At 62.6% G+C, this 20,303-nt stretch overlaps 3 protein-coding genes across 5 annotated transcripts; all 3 read left to right on the top strand.

Moving 5' to 3' along the window:
* Nucleotides 1-808: 808 nt before the first annotated feature.
* Nucleotides 809-5,994, top strand: ACBD4 (acyl-CoA binding domain containing 4). 3 transcript variants are annotated; one of them, XM_052699541.1, is made up of 10 exons: nt 811-1,040; nt 1,107-1,227; nt 1,302-1,386; nt 1,463-1,583; nt 2,624-2,737; nt 3,677-3,783; nt 4,042-4,180; nt 4,906-5,084; nt 5,291-5,332; nt 5,660-5,994. In XM_052699541.1, the coding sequence occupies exons 1-10, from the start codon at nt 971-973 to the stop codon at nt 5,768-5,770; spliced, it is 1,089 nt and encodes a 362-aa protein (XP_052555501.1). In that variant the 5' UTR covers nt 811-970; the 3' UTR covers nt 5,771-5,994. The 3 variants fall into 3 exon arrangements, with proteins under 3 accessions (XP_052555500.1, XP_052555501.1, XP_052555502.1); XM_052699540.1 differs by having other exon boundaries at nt 809-1,040; nt 5,291-5,777; XM_052699542.1 differs by lacking the exons at nt 3,677-3,783; nt 4,042-4,180 and having other exon boundaries at nt 813-1,040; nt 5,291-5,777.
* A 1,044-nt stretch (nt 5,995-7,038) lies between these two features.
* HEXIM1 (HEXIM P-TEFb complex subunit 1) lies at nt 7,039-8,251 on the top strand. The gene has a single exon (XM_052699544.1). It carries the CDS (start codon nt 7,152-7,154, stop codon nt 7,995-7,997), a length of 846 nt encoding a protein of 281 aa, XP_052555504.1. The 5' UTR covers nt 7,039-7,151; the 3' UTR covers nt 7,998-8,251.
* Nucleotides 8,252-14,696: 6,445 nt separating this feature from the next.
* Nucleotides 14,697-18,818, top strand: LOC128088754 (myosin light chain kinase, smooth muscle-like). The gene is made up of 11 exons (XM_052699535.1): nt 14,697-14,717; nt 15,538-15,629; nt 16,036-16,160; nt 16,327-16,417; nt 16,534-16,737; nt 16,866-17,083; nt 17,202-17,325; nt 17,402-17,554; nt 17,758-17,878; nt 17,968-18,058; nt 18,429-18,818. The coding sequence occupies exons 3-11, from the start codon at nt 16,145-16,147 to the stop codon at nt 18,551-18,553; spliced, it is 1,143 nt and encodes a 380-aa protein (XP_052555495.1). The 5' UTR covers nt 14,697-14,717; nt 15,538-15,629; nt 16,036-16,144; the 3' UTR covers nt 18,554-18,818.
* The last annotated feature ends 1,485 nt before the right edge of the window (nt 18,819-20,303 follow it).

The raw sequence follows: 20,303 nt of genomic DNA, 5'->3' as shown, positions 1-20,303 counted from the left end.
GGGGGAGGGAAGGTGGGTTGCATGCACATACATGTGCGTGTGCGGCCATATGCACGTGTGTGCGTGCACATACATGCGTGTACGTGTGTTTGCATGCACGGCCGTGCAGCCGCACCCCCCCATCCCGCACCGTCTCGGGGTGAACAAACAGCGCTGCGTGAGAGCAGATCCCCCCCCCCCCCCCCCCCCGCCAGATGACGCACGGGGAAGGAATGCAGGGGCGGCGCGAGGCGGGGGGCGATGCCACAGCGCCTTGTCCCTATAATGTCCCTATAATGTCCCTGTAATGTCCCTGTAATGTCCCCACCCCGTGCCCCGTCCTCTTATTCTGCCCTGTCCCCGTGCCCTGTCCCTTTACACCGTCCCCACTCCCTGTTCCCATCCCCATGCTCCGTCCCTTTATTCTGTCCCCATATCCTACCCCATCACACCGTCCCACTCCCTGTCCCCATATCGTCCCTATACTCTGTCCCCACGTCCTATCCCCACTCCCTGTCCCCCAATCCCTGCCTGCACTCCCTGTCCCAATACTCTGTCCCAATACTCTGTCCCCATGCCCTACCCCATCACACTGTCCCCGTTCCGTCCCTATACACTGTCCCCACGTCCTACCCCCGCTCCCTGTCCCCAATACCGTCCCTATTCCCTGTCCCCAAATCCGTGTCCCCCCTTTCTGTCCCTGCACTCGGTCCCCTCCCGCCCCGCCCCACGCTGTTTCTCCCCGCGGCCGGCAGGGGGCGCCACAGCGCGCGTTCTCCGCTCTCCCATTGGCTGCAGTGCGCTCCGCCTCCAGCAGGGGGCTCCCGCGCTACGCCGCTATTGGCTCGGAGGAGGCGGGACAGCGCGGCCCTTTTCGCAAGCGGCGCGCCGATTGGGCGCGGCACGGCGGCGCAGACGGAAGCCTCGCGCTGATTGGCTGCGCGCTTTCCCCTCACGGAGAGCCGAGCGGCGGGGCCGGCGGAGCGGGGCCATGGCGGAGCCGGGCTGCGGGGCTCAGTTCCAGGCGGCCGTGCGCGTCATCCAGGGGCTGCCCCGGAGCGGTGAGTGCGGGCGGGAGCGGGGCAGGGGCCGCTGCGGGCCGCGCTGACGACGTTGCGGTGCTGCAGGTTCGTACCGGCCTTCCTACGAGGAGATGCTGCGCTTCTACAGCTACTACAAGCAGGCGACGGCGGGCCGCTGCCAGGAGCCCCGGCCCGGCTTCTGGGACCCCATCGGCCGCTACAAGTGGTACGGAGCGCCGAGCCCCGCATCGGGCGCCGCGGGGTCGGCTCGGCCCCGGCTCAGCGCCGTCCGCCCCGCAGGGACGCGTGGCACAGCCTGGGCCGGATGAGCCGGGAGGAGGCCATGGCCGCGTACGTGGCCGAGATGAAGAAGGTGGCCCAGAAGGTAACGGCTGCCGCGGGGCTCCGGGCGGCGCCGCCCGCCGGGCCGGCCCTCAGCACGGCTCTGCCCGCCGCCGCAGATCATCGCCACGCTGCGCCCGGACGAGACGACGCAGGAGATGTTCCGCTACTTCGAGCCGCTCTACGAGGTGATCCGCGACATGCCGCGGCCCCCGGAGGGCTTCTTCCGACGGCCGGGCGGTGAGTGCGGCTGCGCCGCCGGCTCCGAGCCTCGCCTCCCTGGCGAGGGCGCTGCCCTCCAGCCTCCTCTCGGCTCGGAGGAGAAGAGCTGAGCTTGGCTTCCGAGAGCCCCGCGCGCAGCCCTACATGGCCGTGGCAGCCGGGCTCTGCCCCTCCCGCAAGGCACGGCGCCAGGCTGCGCTCACCTGATGTAAACACGGGGCTGGGAAGGGGCTGTGGGGGTGGGGAGGTGCTGGGGCGGTCTTGTGCGGGGAAAAAAAACCGTGCGTGAGGCTGCTGGGTGCTGCCTCCATTCGCTCTGCAGCAGGTGAGCTTTGGGCTGTGCTGGCAGCAGGTGTAAACTGGCAGTGTAATGCTGATGTTAGAAGAGCTCTGACAGACAGACTCGCTGCCCCCTCTGTCCCCCTGCATCCACAAAGACACCCAAAACATGTTGATAGGGTGTATTCCTGCATGGCTTGGCCTCACAATGGCTGCTTCCCTGCAGGTGCTTTTGTTCTTTTTACTGAATAGCACATAAATATTCTCTGTTTTTCTCTGTGACGTGGAAGCCGGGTCCGAACTCCCCATCCTTACCCACTTGTGGGTGTCCTCCTGCACTGCTGTCGCTCAGACAGTCTCGTTGAAATCCAAACCTCACACTGCCTGCGAGGCAGATAAACACCGGGTGCCTGAAATGTGGTTTAAAACCAACTTCTTAAGCTGTTGAGTTATTTGTGCTAAAGGTTCTTAGGCTCACCGTGAGCCTTTTTTTTGTTGTTGTTGTTGTTGTTGCAGCTGTTGTTAATGATAATCCAGGTGAGGCGATTTTGGAGGCTGTGCTGGGTGGGTTGGAGCTGGTGGTGCCATGGCAAGGTGCAGGGCAGCATTGCCACATCGCTGCCTGCCCAGGAGCGGGGAGCAAAGTCCTGCCTGTTAGAAACGCTGCATGGCTGCGCGTCACCCCGTGGGGGCGCGGGGTGCCCCACATCCACACAGAGGGCGGGCAGCCCCGCAAAGATCCGCAGCACTTTAACTCTGCTCCCTTTCTCTCCCTGCAGATGAGCAGGAGCAGCCGGCCGAGCACGGCCAGGAGGAGCGAGTGAACGGCCCGGCCCCGGAGCGGCCGGAGGATGCACTGCCCAGAGAGCAGCAGGACGGGCAGCAGACGCCAGGTTGGTCTCCCCGGAGTGGCCAACAGCCGGCAGAGACCCCACGGAGGAGGCAGTGGCGACGGGGCCGGGCCGGGCCTCCGTCCCAACGCAGAGCTGTTGGCTTCAGGCACGTCTGGTCCAACCCCGCCTGCGTGTCATGCAGGGCCGGGGCTTCTTGTGGGGCAGCTGCTGACCCCCGGCGTAACCCTGAGCGTGTTGGGCGACTGTGTTGCTCGTGGCTGTGCGCGGAGGCCTAATTGTGAGGACAGAGCAAGGCACAGATGGGCAGAGTGCCCTGGGAGGTGTGTGTTCCATAGTGGAAGTACCTCGGCTCCAGCCAGGTGTGCCCAGCCCACGGGGCGGGAGCCGCCGTGCTGAGCCCCGGCCCTGGGTCGCGCGGCCCCTGGCGCACGCAGTGCTGGGGGAGCAGGCTCGGTGTGCCGGCACGGAGCGGCCCCTGCTGTCAGCTGTGTGCTGCGAGGCAGCCGGGCTGCCCGCCCACCGGCAGCACCTGTGGTCACGGAGCAGCGCCGGTCTGCGCCCGGCCTGTGCCTGAGGGAGCCGAGCGGGGCGCGCAGTGAGGGCTGTGTCCAGTGGGATGCGTGGGGCGGGAGCTGCCGGTCCCTGCGGGATGTGGCCCTGTTCCCGCAGAGCTCTGTGCCGGCTCATGAGCCGGGCCCTGGCGCAGCAGGACGCGGTCCCTGCATTTATAGCCACGATGAATCTGACCCTCTGCCCCCTGTGCCGCAGCGTCCTTCCCGTGGTGCGAGCGACGCTTTGTGGCCCTGAGTGGCAGGAATGAGCGCTTCTCCTCCCACTGAGGAATTTAGGCCTTGCTTTGCGCACACCTCTGCTTCTTGCTGCCCGCAGCCCTGCTGACCGTGCCCAGCTTTTGCCCCACGCGCACAGCGGCTCCGCAGCCGCCTCCCATCACGCTGGGCTGCCTGTGCTTCCTTGCAGGAGCAAGGCCGGCTCCTGCTGCTGACACGCGCCAGGGCAGCCAGGGCACCAGCGACTCTGAGGGGGAAGTGTTCTGCGATACCATGGAGCAGATGGAGCCTGAGCAGGTAACGGCCCCCGGGGCAGGACGGCCCGGAGGCGCGCTGGGTCCCGGCAGCCCCTCTGCTCACTGGCGCTGCTGCACCGCCGTGGGCTCCTCACCGCTTTCCTGGGAGCGCTGCGAGACCCCCGAGCTCCCGCGCTGCGGGGCTGCAGCAGGGCAGGGGGGAGGAGGGCGCACGGCAGGAGCTGCTGCGGCTCAGCCCTGGCCTCGCGGGCTGGCGGTGGGGCCCGGAGGTCTCAGGTCGTTCTTCGCCCTCACGCAGGCTGGGCAGCTGCTGGCTGAGCGGGGGCTCCCAAAGAGCGCCCCGGCCGGGTGCGTGGCTGGGCGGGCGGAGCGGGGTGAAGGCAGAAGACGGGAGGGGAGCGGCGGTGCCGACCTCGCGGCCCGGGGCTCTGACAGAGGTGGGTGCAGCCCGGCTCCCGCTGCTCCCCGCCCGCCTGGGATGCTTGGGGTGAGGCTGTGAGCACCGATGGTCGGCAGCCGCGAATCCCCGCATCCGCCCTCTTCACGCCTTGGTTCCCGAACGGCTCGGTGCTTCCCCTCCGGCTCAGATCCCCTTTATTGTCCCGCGGTGTCAGGGCTGTGCTGAATGCTGTGCATCCTTCAGCTGCAGCGCGGTGCGGCCCTGCCGGCAGCGCCTGCTTGGCGCCCTTGGATACGGGGGGGCTGGGAGCTCTCCGCGGGGCCGGCCTCGGGGGCACCCTGGAGGTGCTGACACATGGGACAGAACCGCCGCAGCCATCCTGGCGGACCCCAGCAGGGATGCGGTGAGGAACGGCTCCGGTGGCTGCAACCATCCTGCCAGACATTGGGGTTCTGCCATCCTCCCCAGCCCGCGACGCGCTCAGCTCCCCACTGATGTTTGCAAACCTCCGGGGCTGCTTGACCTTGGGAGTTGTAACGAGGCCGATCAAGGCGGGCGCGGGGGGCCCGAGGAGCGGCCGCGCTGTTGCAGCACATGCCGGTCTGCTGGCCGCCGGGCTTATCGGGAGGCGGCAGGGCAGGTTTGGGGCTGAGGAGCGGAGATCCTTCGTCCAGCAGCGCTGGGACAGAGAGCCCCTCTGCTGCCAGCGGCGTGCCGTCTGTGTGCCGCGCGTCTGAGCGTCACCTCTCTTTGGTCCCGCAGATCTGCAGCTCACCGGGGCAGAAGAGGACGCGGGGAGCCCCGCCGAGCCCACTGCCGTGGAGCAGCAGCTGCTGCCGGAGCTGGACGCCCACGTGGCCGGCACCGTGCGGGCCCTGCAGGACGACATGCAGCGCGTGCTGGAGCGGCTGAGCGAGCTGGAGCTGCTCACCTCCGCGAAGGTACGTGGCACCACTCCCACGGGCGGGCGGCTCGGGGTGGGCCAGGGGCGGAGTGGGGACAGACCGCGGTGGTGCCGAATCGTGGCAAGGTGGGGCCGCCCTCGAATCCGCCCCAGGGCCGAGCGGGGAGGGCTGCCCCCGTGATTCCCATTGCCCCGGGTCCCGATGACGGGGACGCGGTGTCCGAAACCCCTCCTGTGTTGCAGGACGCACCTGGGGCCGATCCCGGAGAGCTGCTCGCCGTGCAGGTGAGTGGGGTGGGAGGCAGCGCTGCGCAGTCCCTGTCGGCCTGTTCTCGACGTCCGGGCGGCTCTGTGACCTCGGCTGTGCTGCTGGGGGCGGTGACCGGGCTGGGGAGGGGTCCTTCAGCAGGAGAGCAGGAGGTGGCCGTGGGGCAGGCAGCAGGGACAGGTGTGAGGAACGCGTCCCCCTGCAATTCTGTCCCCGTGCCCCGTCCCTGACAACAGCGGAGCGATGCGGTGAGACCCTAGCAGGACGATGGGCGCAAAAGGGACGGCAGCGCTCGGGGCGTTGGGTGCCGCCCTGCTCTCCCACACCTCTCTGTCCCTCTCCAGGCGGAGTCCCCGTGGCCGCTACCCGCGTCCCTGCACACCCTGCTGTTCCTCGTGGCCTGGCCCTTCGTCACCCAGTGGCTGCTGCGGCGCTGGCGGGGCAGGAAGAGGTGACGCGTCCCCGTCGCGGCCTCCCGGCGCCCCGCGCAGCAGCCACCGTTCCCGGTTCTGCTTCTCCCGCACCGCCGCCAGCTCGGGGCGGAGCAGCCGCGGGGTCCCAGGTGCCGCTCGGGGCGGGGAGACCCGCGGGGGCACAGACGGCAGCGGGGTCAGGGCGCTGCCAGGCGGGACTCAGCCCGGCTCCCCCCCCGATTAAAGTTGCCTTTTCAGTGCGGTTCTGGCTGTGTGCGCTGCCCTGCTGTGTGTGGGGGGAAGACACCGTGGGGATACCGGGATACCCCACCGCGCCGTCCCTTTGCCACCCGGCGGTGCCGTCCCTGCGACACCGGGGCGCTGCGGGCCGCACAACCCGTACGGGGCCGGGCCCGGTGCCGGCCGGCCCCCTCGGTTCGGTTCGGTTCCCCCGCACGTGACACCGTCGTAGCGCGATGCCATCGGTTGCAGCGAGATCCCACCGCACCCGGCGCCACCTCTTGAGGGGCGCGAGGCAGGAGCCCGCGCGCCACCGGCGGCTCTCCGCCCCGGGGCGCCCATTGCCCGCTCCTCGCACTCCAGGAGCTCCCGCTGCCACCCCCCAGCACTACCCACGAAAAAAGGGACGCGGCGCCTTTAAGATGGGACTCGTTACGCTCAGGTTTGTTTACATCTCCCTCCGCGCGGCCTCAACCTCTTCACAGAGCTGCGGTCCAGTGATTCCTCCGCCCGAACCCCCCCTTCTGTCTCCCTTTGCCCCCCTGCTCTGTTCCCTCACTCCCCCCGCTCTCGCTGCGAGCTCCATGGAACGGTCTCGGGTGGGCGAGACTGAAGCACCGCTCGGTGCCCCTCCGCGCGGCGCGGACTCTTTTGGGTCGTACCAGAGAGGGGCGGGGGGGGCGGAGAGCTGCCCTCATAGCGGCGCTGAAGGTCGCAGAGCCGCGCGCCTGGAGCCCCCCCTCCGCGAGCGGTACGGTCCTGACCCGCCCCCTCTCCGCTACTGGCCCAAGTGCGCGATCGACGTTCCGCTTCGCCAATCGGCACTCGGCCGGCCGAACGGCGAGGGGGCGTATCTAAGCGATACGCTCCTCCCCTCGCGCACACTGATTGGCTGCGGGGCGGGGCACGCAGCGCGCCTGCGCGGGACGCGCGCAGCTATATAAGGCGGCGGAGCGGGTGGGGAGCGGCAGTCGGGAGGCGGCGGCGGGTGGTGGCGGTGGCGGCGCGGGGGGGCGGGGCGGGTGCGGCGCGGAGGGAGGAGGAGAAGAAGGAGGCGGCGGCGCGTGCCATGCGCGCGGGGGGGCGGGCCCGGCGGCGTTAACCCCTGTGCGGCCGTGACCCCGCGGCCCGGGGGGACGGGGCCGATGTAGCGGCCGTCCGCGAGGGAGCGGAGCGCGCAGCCATGGCCGACGCCGAGCGCGCCCCGGAGGCGGCGGCCGCGGACCCCGAACGGGGCGAAGCGCAGACCGACGGGGAGAGCGGGCGGCTGCCGCCCCCCGAGGAGGCGGCGGCAGCGGCGGCGGCGGAGGGCGCGGGGGACCACGAGGCGCGGCCGTCGGAGGGCGGCGCGGCGCAGCCCGGGCTGAGGCCGCGGTACCGCGCGGCCGTGGGGCGCGCCCAGGAGTGGCCCGCGAAGAAGAAGCACCGCCGTCGGCCGTCGAAGAACAAACGGCGCTGGAAGCCCTACTCGAAGCTGAGCTGGGAGGAGAAGCAGCAGTTCGACGAGCGGCAGAGTCTGCGCGCCTCGCGGCTCCGCGCGGAGATGTTCGCCAAGGGGCAGCCCGTGGCCCCCTACAACACCACGCAGTTCCTGATGGAGGACCACGACCAGGAGGAGCCCGACCTGAAAACCGGGCTGTACCCGCGGCGCTCCGCCGCCAAATCGGACGATACGAGCGAGGAGGACTTCCTGGAGGAGGCGGCCGAGGAGGACGGCGGCAGCGATGGGATGGGGGGGGACGGCAGCGAGTTCCTGCAGAGGGACTTCTCGGAGACGTACGAGCGGTACCACGTGGAGAGCCTGCAGAACATGAGCAAGCAGGAGCTGGTGAAGGAGTACCTGGAGCTGGAGAAGTGCCTCTCCCGCATGGAGGACGAGAACAACCGCCTGAGGATGGAGAGCAAGAAGCACGGCGAGGCGGTGGAGGCGGCGCGGCTGCTGGAGCTGGAGGTGGACCGACTGCGGGCGGAGAACCTGCAGCTGCTGCGGGAGAGGGACGTGAGAGCGGCGGAGGCGGCTCCGGAGTGAGCGACCCTCGGAGCGGAGCTGCGGGACGCGGCGCTCAGCCCTCCCCCTTTGGGGGCGGGTGGGGAGGGGTCGCTGTCAAAGTGAACTCATGATGATGCTCTTTTTTTTCCCCTCCTCCTCCTCGTGTGTGTGTGTGTTTAAACCAAAAAGGAAAAAAAAAAAAAAAGAAAAAAGAAAAAAAAGTGTAAATTGGCCAAAACTGACTATAAAAAAAATTATAGAGGTCTAATAAATTTAATTACTTGTAACTGTAACAGTTTCGGTGTGATTTCTGGGGAATGTTCGAAGTGTTCTCCCACGAGGGAATGCAGTTTGAGTCGTTTTCGGCGCATTTTGGACACGGAGAAACGGAGCTCCTCACGGAGCTCAGCACCGCTCTGCGCGCACTGAGGCTCCTCTGGCGCTGCTGTGCTCGGTGGGCTCCGGGCCGACAGAGGGGGGCACGGCTCCGCGCTGTGTACGACGGGCACAGCTGACACCTTTCTAACGCTTCTTCGCTCACCTAAAGGCTCGGTTCGTTCTCCTGTCTCCTCCTCCTCGGGGGTGAGGTCGCAGCAGAGCCCCCCAGAAACGCTCTCAGTGCCATAAGTGGGGCTTTGAAAGTTCTCTTCCAGCAAAGAGAGAAGTTGTGGTGTCAGCAGTGCTGGGCAGCGGCCGAGGGGGGCGGGGGGGCCGAGGGGGGCCGAGGGGGGCGGGGGAGGCCGAGGGGGGCGGGGGGGGCGGTCCCCAGCGCTGTACCTGGGGGGGGGGGGGAAGAACGGGGAGCTGGGGGGGAGGGCGAAGGGTGAAGCAGCGCTGGGGCTGAGCGGCTGTTGCGTAACCGAGGGCAGGATGGGCGCTATGGAACGCATCTCGCAGAGGAGGCAGCCCGCTCGGTACCTACGGGGGCAGGTTTATTTCATAACGAACGTCAGCTCCGGGGAAGATGGCGTGGGGCTGCCGTGGGGCTCCAGGAAGGTTTTAGCACAAGCTTGGCCAAAAAATCCGCTCGGGGCAAACGCTGCCACCAGCTGTGGGAAGGACAGCGGGGTGCCGAGGTGCTGCCCCGGAGCCTCGCAGTCTCCTTTGCCCTTCCCTCTGCCATGACAGCGCCGGGCAGCGGCAGCGCTGGGGTGGCTGCAGGGGCCCTGCCGCCGCTCCGTGTGTTGGAGCGGGCTGGGTTAATTGGGATCTCACTCGTTAGGAGCGGGCTGGGTTAATTGGGATCTCACTCGTTAGGAGCGGGCTGGGTTAATTGGGATCTCACTCGTTAGGAGCCATTGCTCAGGGAGAGAAGCAGCAGCCCGCTGAGGCCTCCTGTTCCACCTGGAGCCCCGCAGCGCCGCACGGGGCCTCGGCTCCTCCCGGACAGCTGCGCGTCCGACTCCGGCAGCAGGGAGCCCCGGTGAGCCGGGCAGCACGGGCAGCCTTCGGCACCTGGAGGGGGACAAACCCGCACGAGGGCATCGTCAGAGAAATGTAGCAGCGCGGGTGCTACTAAGTGAAGCCGTGACCGGTTCGTGCAGGCCGTCCTGCACCCCCTGACCCCAAACCGGTTACATTGAATTCATAAGAGCGGCCCTTTGTTCGGAGTTACCTGCAAACACTTCAACGACGGCTCTTACAAACACAGGAACGCAGGAACCTCTCCCCCCGCTCAGAGCGCCGCTGCTCCCTCCATAACCATCGACTCCCCGACCCTGCTTTGATTCTACCAACTTTATGCCACATTCTGCTTAATGAAGGAGTCTTAACACACACTAATTGCTTCTAATCCCCACCGCAGGTGTTCCGGAGCGGTGCGTCGCCCCGCAGAGTCCGACCCCACCTCCTGCGCTCACACTTAGCGGCAGCACAGCCTTTCAGCGCCCGCTGAAGCGCCCTGTCCCCAGGGGGAGCCGGGACACCCCGCTCTGCTTCCAGCCGCTCTCCAGGCAGGAAGCGTTGCAGCGGCAGCCCGGCTCCCCGAAAACGCTGCCGCAAAAAGGGAAGCCGTCCATTGTAACAGCACGCCAACACCGCAACAGCCAACGGCCGCGCTAAGCGAAACCCGGCTCCCCCCGCAGCGCCGCCGAGGGGACGGCACGGCGCGGCACAGCGCGGCTCCCGCAGGCCGGCAGCTTTGGGACGGCTTCGCGGCCGCTCCGTGGCTCCTCGCAAGGGCCCGGCTTTGGCATCGCTGCTGCTCGCTGCGTACAGCGCCAGCCCTAAGGCTCAACTCGCTCCAGTGCCGCCTATTCGCTACCTTTAAGACACAGCACTCACACGCTGCTCTGGCCATCCCAACGACACTGCAATGTAAGCAGGACTCCTTTCTAAAGCAGGCTCTCTGACGCTGCTAACCCCGCACAGCGTCCCCATCCGGCTGCCCCACGGCACCGGGATCTGCCCCTCTGTGGCTTCTTTCCATCCCCCTTCACACCATTTTGGAAAAAAAAGCACCAAAAATCCCCACCTCTAACAACCAGACAGGCGCAGGGCACACAGGTTCAACAACACGACACGTTCAGCTCTAAGACACGCAGAGCACCACGCCGTCTTTAGGCATGGAAAGCCATTAAGGTCCTTGGGGACCTCCGCCCCCATCCCACCCTGCCTGCTACGGGGCCACATCCCCACGGTTCCAAACACCCCCTGGGCAGCTGTGCCACTGCCCCACCACCCATTCTGCGAAGAAATATTTCCTAATATCCAACCTGCTCCTCCCCTGGTGCAACATAAGCCCATCCCTCTCGTCCTATTGCTGCTACCTGGAGCAGAGGCCGACTTCCCCCCCCTCCCCCACCTCCTTCCAGGGTGCTGTAGAGAGCAATGAGGTCTCCCTGAGCTCCTCTCCTCCTCACTGACCCATCCCTGCTCCCTCAGCTGCCCCCCTCTGTGCTCACAGCCCTCACAGCTCCATGCCCTTCTCTGCACACACTCCAGGGCCTCAGCGTCTTCCTTACTGTGAGGGCTGAACACAGCACTGAGGTACATGGAAATAAAGCTCCCAGCCCGGCCATGCAGCAGTGTATGAAGTGCAAGGCTCCAGCACACAGGAACTAATAGAGCAACGTGGACATTTGTCAGCAAACCTGTTTCAACAGAGCATTTTCTTAAAAAAAGAGAATGAAACCAACCCTCCAGTTGTATAAATGGAAAAGAATTCAGCTTGTGACTGGCAGATCCCACATTTGACAGCAGGACCTACACTCAGAAGCCCCAAATGGTGCAGTTTTACACCTGAACCAAGTCCAAGCACTGTTATTTCCCCAGCCTTCATTTCCACTGCACTGAGTGACGTCTGCAGCCCCAGGCTGGGGCTCTGTGGTGCATGATGGACCCCAGGGCTGCTGTGTGGGGCTCTGGGGGTGATGTGTGGGTCCGCATTGGCTGTGGGGAGCCCTGCAGCACTTCAGGGTCCCGTGAGCCCGAGTGGTACCGAGGGTAATGTTCTCAGGGGGCCATTTTTCAGCTGCCGTGCATTAAAGGCGCGTTGTGTCACCGTGTGGCTTTTCCATGTTTCTAAACCAAAGCGTCTCTTTCACTACAAAAATGCGCCGTTTCTCCCCACGCTGCGCCCACCGGGGTCACTCAGACACCGCTGATCTCCAGCACAGCCCGAGCTCACAGCTTTCCTACCACTATGTCTGCTACCCCTCTCATCCCCCAAGTGAGGCCCAGGTTCGGCCCCCTCCGCCCCGTTTCCCTCAGCCACGGCCCCCCCCCGGAGCTGCGGCCTTCCCGGAGCCCTCCCCGCCCCACAGCCCCGCACTCCTGAGGGGAACGGCCGCACCGCGCGGGCCTCCGCCGCTCTCCTCAGGACTCAACACCGGAGGGAGCCGCTCCCCCGTGCTCCCGGCTCGGCCCAGAGTCCCCTCGAAGTCCCCGGCCGCTCACCGGCCCCGCGGCGGCGGGCAGCGAGGCCTGGCGTAAGCCCCCACACACACAAAATGGCGGCCGAGCCCTCACACCGCCCGCTCGTCCGCCATAGCCGCCGCCTCGTCCCGCTCGCCTTCCAACCAATCAGACGCTGCCGTACTGCTGCCGGGCATCGCGGCGGAGCCAATGGGAGGGAGATATGTAGAGGAAGGGGAGAGGTGCGCTTCCGCCGTGAGGGTTTATGGGAGCTGTAGTCCTACGCCGCGGGCGGGGTTGAGGGGGGTGTAGCGCTGCGGACTTGTTGTCCCATGATGCCGTGAGGCCCACTCATGGGATTCTGCGCCTGCGCGCTTTGCGTTGCCATGGCGACGGGCGCTGGGCCTGCGGCCTGCTCCGGGCCTACCGCCCGGTGGGAGCCCCGCGCTGTGCCTGTCTCCGGCTCCGTTCGGAAGATCCACCCACGTACCGAAACATAGACAAAAAATAGGGTTACAGACGGGGCAGGGACTGAGCGCACGGCTGTGAGGAGCGCTGAGACTCTGCGCTGTGTTGGGCCCGGAGAAGAGGAGGCTGAGGGAAGGCCTCATGGCGGCCACAGCTCCTCTCAGTGCACATTAAACCCCATGGGCTCCCATCGCCGTATCTTCTTCCTTCACCGTTGTGGTTCCTAGATCCCCGTTGCTAATTTTAAGTTCCCAATTTCCATCTCTGGTTTCCAGTTCCATTGAGCAACTCCCATTTCTGAGCTCTGTGACTGAGGCCACAGTTCCAAGCTCCCTGTTCAGTTTCCATTTCCCTGTTCCCAGCTCCAAGAACTCCCAGTTTCCAGCTCCCAAATCACACTTGCTTCTAGCAGTTACCACTTCCCAGCCATTTCACCTCCTCTTTTAAAGCCCTCTGCTTCGCATTCCCAGTTCCCTTTCACCACTTCCCATTTCCCAGCCACCAGTTCACAACTCCCAGCACCACATTCCCAGTTCTCAACACAGTAATTGCATTCCCTACTTCCCAGCTCAGTGTTCTCTGTTCTGAGCTCCCAATTCTAAGTCCCTAGATCCCAGTTACCGCTTCCCAGTTACCAATTCTTCCCAATTCCTTGCTCCCAGTTTCCAGTTTCCACCCCACAGTACCCAGAACCAATCCTTTGCTCCAGTTCTCACTTCTCAGATCCCAGTTCCTAGCTCCCAGTTATGACTTTTTCCCAGTTCCCAGATCCTGCTTGATGTCCCCAGCCAACATATTCTTGTTGTGTCCCCATGTCTCTGGGTGCTTCCCGTGCCACTCATGTCCCCTCTGCATCCCCAGGTCCTCTGAATCCCCCCAACATCTCCCTACATCATCTCATGTCCCACGTGCACTCCATGTCCCCCCGCATGTCCCAGGGTCACCCACCTGTCCCTGGGTCCTCCCAGATCCCTGTGGCTTCAATGTGTCCCCATTCCTGGTGTCCTCAGGCCTCCCATGTCCCCCCATGTGCTTTGTAACCGTCACATTGCTCACATGCCTCCCATGTCCACTGTGTCCTCTATGTCCCTTGTGTCCCCCCACGTCCCACATGTCCCCCATGTCTTCTATGTCCCCTGTATCTCCCCACATCCCCCTCATCCCCCGAGTCTTCCATGTACCTTACATCCCTGCACATCCTCCTCATGCCTCCCGTGTCCCCCTACATGCCATCCATGCCCCCTGTATTCCTGTGGTTCCACATGTCCCCATGTCTTCCCTTTCCCCAGTGTCCCCCAAATGTCCTGTGTCCTCTCCATGTAGCACTGCCCCCAGTTCTGGGTGCTGCCCCAAGATGGGTGGCCCTGCTGTGCATCAGCATGGCTACGGGGCCAAGATGAGAGATGGTGGCCCCTATGGAACCTAGAGTGATGGACACCAGAGCAGGGCTCTGTGAGCAGATTGAGTGCTCAGGCACACAAACAGGCAGCTTCTCTTTAAACCCACCTAGCATCCAGCACAAAGAGGGGACCTGAAATGGGGTAGGAAACATGGGGGTGTGTGGAGAGACAAGAGACCCAAGAGAAAGAGCTGGGATTGCACACCCGGCCCCAGCACCCCACCAAACTTCGCTGTACATCCAAATCCCACAGTGGGCATTTCTGCAGCTTTTTGGGGCACATCCTGCGCTCAGCTCTTAAAAGCTTTGGCTTTTCTCTTTTTCTTTTGGGTTCATTCCAAACTGGGGGTGTGGGACATCTCCAGCCCCCGGAGAATTAAGGTGTGGGGGATGAAGGATGTGATCAGTTTCAACAAAGAGCTTTGACTTTTTTTTTCCAGAGCATTTTTCTATTTTGCTGGGATGAGCATGAGGACAACACTGACACCCAGCAGCTGTGGATTCCGATTGTGCCCTCGGGTGCTGCACAGACCCCATTCCCTGTGCTGTGCAGCACCTTACAGCCTCACTCTGCCCAATTTTGTCCCTTTTCATCTCCTTTTTGCCCCGTGCTGAGATGCAGATGGTGCATTACAGCACGGTCTAAACCCCCAAACCCTCCTGAACAGGATTAAACCCCATGTTGAGGATGTTGCAAGGAATGAGGTACACAGACGGGGGTCTCCACCGCCCCTCACCCACTGCAGCAGCTCTGGCCTCTCCTCTCTCGTCCCCTACATGTCCTCCATGTCCCCGGCACGCTGTGCTGTGTCCCAGCAGGGTCGATATTGCAGCGGGAGAGCGGTGAGGTCGTGTCACTGTCCCCAGGCCGTGGGCTGTGTGAGAGCCTGGACGCAGTGGCCCTGCCACCCTGCTGGGAACGTTGTCCCATGGACTTTGAGCACTTTGGGAGTGGCTGGCAGAGCCCTGTATCGCTTCTGTCCCAGCAGCACCAGCGATAACCAGAGCAGTGCCAGGACCCTGTAGGGGCACAGCAGGTAATGGGGTGACATCTCCTGAGCTGCAGGGAGGCTGTGACGCAGGGCTGCCCAAGGGGTGGGACCCTCTGCAGCTCCTCGGCCCCATCCCCAGGTCTGTGGGAAATCGTTGCGTCATTCTGATTTTAAAGCAGCAGAAACCATAACACGGTGCTTTCAGAGCAGCTGCACAGCCTGCAAATCCCTTGGTCCTGAGGGAGAGGCTGGAAAACCCTGTTTTTGCTTCAAAGCAGCAGAGTTCAGAAGCAGGAGTGGTTTCACAATGCTGCGTTCATCCCAGCTTACCTGGGGACTTCAGGGTAGTCACAGCCTGGGACGGGTGTAGGGACAGCAATGGATCTGATGGGATATTGGCTGCAAGTGGAGCTGGGGGAGCAGGTGTGGGTACTTAGGGCCTTGTGGGTGGGATGAGGTGGGGCTGCTGCAGGATTTAGGTCCAGCTAAGGCTCTAGGATGGGATATTGGCTAGTGTGAAGCTGAGGTCTTGTGAGTTCTCTGCAGAACCCTGGGTGGTTTTAACTGGGGTTTCTCTAGCTGGGATCTGGGTCCAAACCTGAGTGGTGCCCAGTGAGGTATTTGGGATTGCAGTGCTGGGGCTGCTTTGGGGGCGGCTGCCAGGCAGCTCAGCATTGATGCTTGTGGTTGTTTCTCCCCGAGTACGGAAATGCTCTGGGAAGGAAGGGGAGGGCTGTTCCCTGCGAGAGCGATGCTCCAGCTGCGCCTGGAGCCTGGCTGGCGCTTTGCCCTGCGATGTCCCCATTTAAGCTGTGTGGCTGCAGTGATCCCCAATGCCAACTCCAGCATCACCCTTCCTTCCCAGCTCACTCGTGACTCCGGTGGCTCAGCGGTGACCTGGAAGGACTGGGAGCCTGTGTGGGTGGCCTGGAACACAACGGGACCAGGTGGTGACAGGTCAGCACTGAGGGTCTGGGTTTGGGTGCCACCGTGCCGCACCTGGGTGTGTCTGTGATCTGGCCTACCCCCTCCTTATGGGTATGCTTGAGGAGGGGACTTGCCTAAGGAAGCAGCTCCTCTGCCCTAGAGAAGCAGTTTTTCCTGGGGATTTCCTGGCTGCTGTGAGCTGGAGCATGTAAGAGGCTGTAGCTTCTTGCCTAAGGTAATGGGGGTCCTAGACAGAGATCGTTCCCATTCGAGGGGAAAAAGGGGTGCTGCTTTAAAATTGCTTCCTGCCTGTGCAAACAGCAGCTTGGCATCTTCCTGAAGTCTTTCCTGGTGAAGGTGCAGCACCCTGCATGGCATCAGTGGGGGCTGCCTGGGGCTCTCCCCGCGTGCACAGCCTTGCTTCTTTCCCATGCAGATCCCAAGGAGCAGGCAGAGGGGTGCCCTTGCCTCACCCCCACACCAACACTGCATCCAGCATCTGTCCTGACCGTGCTAACACCTCGACAGGGACCAGTGGCACCGTGATGTCTCAGGCAGAAGGTACACACTGTCCTTGGTCTGCTCAGGGAGGGGCATAGCTGCAGCGCTGGGTCCCCAGCACTGGGCTCCTCCCCCCCCATCAGCACTCACCTCTTGTCCCACTCTGTTTCAATGCTTTGGCTGTGTTACTACAGCTCCCCTGATCACCCCCCTCTATTCCTACCAGCAGGTGAGGAGGATTTTGAATGCTGTGATGTTGTCATTAACAGCCAGGATAAGGTTTCAGATGTGTACGCACAGCTGGAGAAGCTTGGAGAGTAAGTAGGGGTCCTACAATCCCTACAGCTCTGAGCTGTAGGGTCTGTTATGGGTGGGATGTGAGGTGGCAGTGATGGGGACAGCTCCTCCATTCCTCCTGCTTGCTCTGTTCCAGGGGCAAGTTTGGGACAGTGTACCGGCTGCAGGAGAAAGCCACAGGCAAGATCCGGGCTGGGAAGTTCTTCCGGACACGGACAGCCAAGGAGAAGCAGGCGGCTCGGGCTGAGGTTGAGCTGATGAACCTGCTGCATCACCCTCGCCTCGTGCAGTGCCTTGCTGCCTTCCAGGGTCCCACAGAGCTGGTGATGGTCATGGAGTAGTGAGTGTGGGCGATGGGGATGGTGCTGGGGTGGCTCTCTGTGCCCTGGGATGGTGGCACGGAGTGCAGGGTGGTTTGGGAACCTGCAGACCCCTGTGTGGTTCTCAGCACTCTGCCTGCACCTGCAGTGTGGCTGGTGGGGAACTCTTTGAGCGGATCGTGGATGATGACTTCGAGCACACAGAGCCCAGCAGCACCCAATACATGCGGCAGATCCTGGAGGGGCTGCAGTACATGCATGGCCAGGCTGTCATCCACCTCGACCTCAAACCTGAGAACATTGTCTGCGTCAGCCCAGCCAGTCACTGGCTCAAGATCATCGACTTTGGCCTGGCACGGAAGTTGGGTGAGTGAGGGGGGACCCTTGGTGACAACAGGATGTTCCAGCTGGGTGCAGGGGCACATGTCTGGTTCAGCTGGGCTACAATGGGGCTGCCTGCCCATGGGCTCCATCTCCTCTGCAGCTCCGGACACCCCTGTGAAGGTGCTGCATGGAACTCCTGAGTTCATGGCTCCAGAAGTGGTCTCCTTTGAGCCTGTGGGCCTTGCCACGGACATGTGGAGCGTCGGTGTCATCTGTTATATCTTGTGAGTGGACTCCTGGGGACAACAGTTGCTCAGGAAGGGGCTGAGCTGACCCTGAAGTCCTCTGCTCTCTCTTCAGGCTGAGTGGGGAGTCCCCCTTCCAGGGAGAGAATGACATGGAGACACTGAGCAATATCACAGCTGCCCGGTGGGAATTTGAGGAGGAGATCTTCTCAGACATCTCCCAGCAGGCCAAGGACTTCATCAGCCAGCTGCTGCAGAAAGATCCTCGGTAAGATCCAGGTGTGGGGTGAGTCCCCGTGGTTAGAGCAGGATTCGGGGTGTGAGGAAGATGAAGGGAGCAGATGCTCAAGCCCAGGGATGAGCAGGGGAAGGTGCAAACCCTTCTGTGCTGAACACAGCAGTGCCCAGAGCCACTCCTTGGGGCCACACCAAGGGCCAGAGGGCAGCCCCTCAAACTGTATCCATCCCCAGCTGCCGGCTCTCCAGCCCAGGGGCTCTCCAGCACCCCTGGCTCCAGCAGCCCCTGCCCCGAAGCATGAAGGCACTGCCAAAGGAGCGGATCAAGCAGTTCCTGACCCGTCGGAAGTGGCAGGTATGTGGGGCAAGCTGTGCCTGGGGGACAGCGGAGGGCACGAAGGGTTCCCTTCCAGTGAGCCTCAGTGCTCTTTTCCTTCTCTCCAGAAAACAGGCAAAGCCCTGCTGGCCATCAACAGGCTCACGTTACTGTCCCAGAACCAAGACAGGAGAGCATCAGAGACTCAGGATGAGGAAGGTGATGTTGAATTGTTAACCCATAAACCCCAGTTCTCTCTGCTCTGCCACCCCCACCGCCTTGTGCTCCCTGTCAGTTTCCCCCACCTCTGCTCTGGCTGCCCTGTGTGGCTCAACATGCTGGGCATGTCCCCAGTGCAGAGCTTTGGGCCAGCTTCAGTGCCCTTTAGGGCTGTTTCATGCCTTCAACCTGAGGGGCCAGCTCTAGCTGTAGAGCAGGCATGTCCTATGCTGCAGCACTAGGACCTGTACGTGATCCTGATCTCAAGGATCAGCTCCTGCTTCCTACAAGTGTCACACAGGTTTTTCCAGCAGCAGAATAGGGTTGCATGCAGCTGGCTCCTCACTGTTCTCTGTCCATCTGCTCACAGACTCATGCTGCAGTGCAGAGGAGGACCAAGGCTGTGGGTCTCTGCCCCAAAAAGATCCCAGCACCTCAGAGCCACCAACAGGTGAAGAAGACAATGGCACAATGGAGGCTGCAGGCAAGGCCTAGAACAGTGCTGCTGTGCTGCCCCGGGCCACAGAGAAAGGAAGAAGAGTCACCAGGACAAAGCCTTCTCCAGGCCTGCAGTTCATACTGCAGTACATACCTTGCCAGCCAGTGGTAGGTGTCCCTGTGCTGGTGTGGGGACAGGCGTGTCTTTTGTCCCAACAAGGGACTGGTGCTCCTGTCTGCATGGCTGCCTGGACTGGGGCTGCATCCTGGCTCTTCTTGCTGTGTATTTTGTGAGCCCAATAAAAAGCACTGAGGATCTCTTGCTCCCTGTGCTGCTCTTTTCTCCCTAGATCATAGGGTGGGGGGAGAGCTGCCCCAAACTGTTCCAACATGCCGACCTGTGTGACCTGCTGTAGGGAACCTGCTTTGGCAAGGGGGTTGGACTCCATGATCTCTGGAGATCCCTTCCAACCCCTACAATTCTGTGATCCTGTGAACCCTTTGTGGGGTGCTACCACGGCCTCAGGAAGGAGACTAGCTCTGTGCCCTGGGGCAGGGACTGAGGGGGATGGCTTTAGCAGCATCTCTGAAGTCCACCCTCAGGAAGCATTTTCCCTCTAAGGGTGTAGGCAGCACTATGCCCTGGCTCTGCCCTCATGGCACTCTCCTTTCAGGTATGCATACACACACATTCAGAAGATTCCTTGCACCCCCTCTTTTTCAGGCTGAACAGCCACAGATCTCTCAGCCTTCCCTCAGAGCTGCTTCAGACTCTTTCAGTCCCTTGTTGGACTCCAATCTGCAGACTTGCTGAGGATATTCTGTGCCCCATCATCCAGAGCACTAACAAAGATGCTGAGCAAGTCTGGACCCAGCGCTGATTCCTGGGGTGTGCTGCTCGTTAGTAACCTCCAGCTAAACCTGGCACTGCTGATGGCCATCCTCTGGGCTCTGCTATTCAGGCTGCTTTCAATCCACCTCCTATCACCCATCCAGGCCCCACGACAACAGCTTGTTTATGTGCCCTGTAGGGCACAGTATCAAAGGACTGACTCGAAGTCTACCAGATCAGCAATATCCACTCTCAAGAATTCTTATCAATGCACCCCAAAACCTCCTGAATTGTTTAGGTTCTGCCGCGCTGTTCCTCCATGGGGTCCCACGAAGGACCAAGGCCTGAGCCTGGTGAGGCTGCTCCCACCTGCCTGTAGAGGGCCTCGTCTGCTTGTCCTTGCTGCTCAGGTGGCCTGGAGCAGGAGCCCATCATAACAGCAGCTCTATCCAGCCCCTCATTAACCTGAACCACTGAACTCCTGGTTTGCTCCTCCTCCAACCCCGGACAGCACTTTGTGCACTTCAGCTGCTCCCTTACAAGGAGGAGCAATCCAACCTCATCTTTCCATCTTGTCAGTCTTAAAGAGCCTGTATTGCTCTGCTGCAATGCTCCAGCTGTGGGAGGCCCCCACATCTCTCCCCACTTCTGTGATCCCAACAAGGTCGTAGCTGTGCACCTGCAAGCATGCTGTGTTTATTCCCCATATGCACCTGCAAGCATGCTGTGTTTATTCCCCATATGCCATAGTGCGGTAGTGTGGGGGCACCTCATGCTCCCCAGCATGCAGCTTCTGTAAGAGGTCTGGGGTGCTTCCTTGTGCTCACTGAGTGCTAAAAGTGAACCTGATGAAGCTTCACATTAATTTTGTGACTCCCCGTCACAACGCCTCGTGCCCTTTGTTCAGTAACTTTGTCCACTGTTCCCTCCTAGAGCTGCTGCTTCCTCCCCTTCTCCTGTTCTCTTAGTTTAAAG

The sequence above is a fragment of the Tympanuchus pallidicinctus genome, unplaced genomic scaffold (genome assembly GCF_026119805.1).
Source record: "Tympanuchus pallidicinctus isolate F22 unplaced genomic scaffold, pur_lepc_1.0 scaffold37, whole genome shotgun sequence".
Lineage (NCBI taxonomy): Eukaryota > Metazoa > Chordata > Aves > Galliformes > Phasianidae > Tympanuchus > Tympanuchus pallidicinctus.
This window is presented reverse-complemented; position numbering and strand designations above follow the sequence as displayed.

Coding starts and splice junctions, on each gene's coding strand:
- ACBD4 (XM_052699540.1), top strand. CDS start 971: ATGGCGGAGCCGGGCTGCGGGGCTCAGTTCCAGGCGGCCGTGCGCGTC. Junction 3,784..4,041: donor AGCAGATGGAGCCTGAGCAG/GTAACGGCCCCC, acceptor GCCCTCACGCAG/GCTGGGCAGCTGCTGGCTGA. Junction 5,085..5,290: donor AGCTGCTCACCTCCGCGAAG/GTACGTGGCACC, acceptor CCTGTGTTGCAG/GACGCACCTGGGGCCGATCC.
- HEXIM1 (XM_052699544.1), top strand. CDS start 7,152: ATGGCCGACGCCGAGCGCGCCCCGGAGGCGGCGGCCGCGGACCCCGAA.
- LOC128088754 (XM_052699535.1), top strand. Junction 16,418..16,533: donor CAGCTGGAGAAGCTTGGAGA/GTAAGTAGGGGT, acceptor GCTCTGTTCCAG/GGGCAAGTTTGGGACAGTGT. Junction 17,555..17,757: donor CTGCTGCAGAAAGATCCTCG/GTAAGATCCAGG, acceptor ATCCATCCCCAG/CTGCCGGCTCTCCAGCCCAG.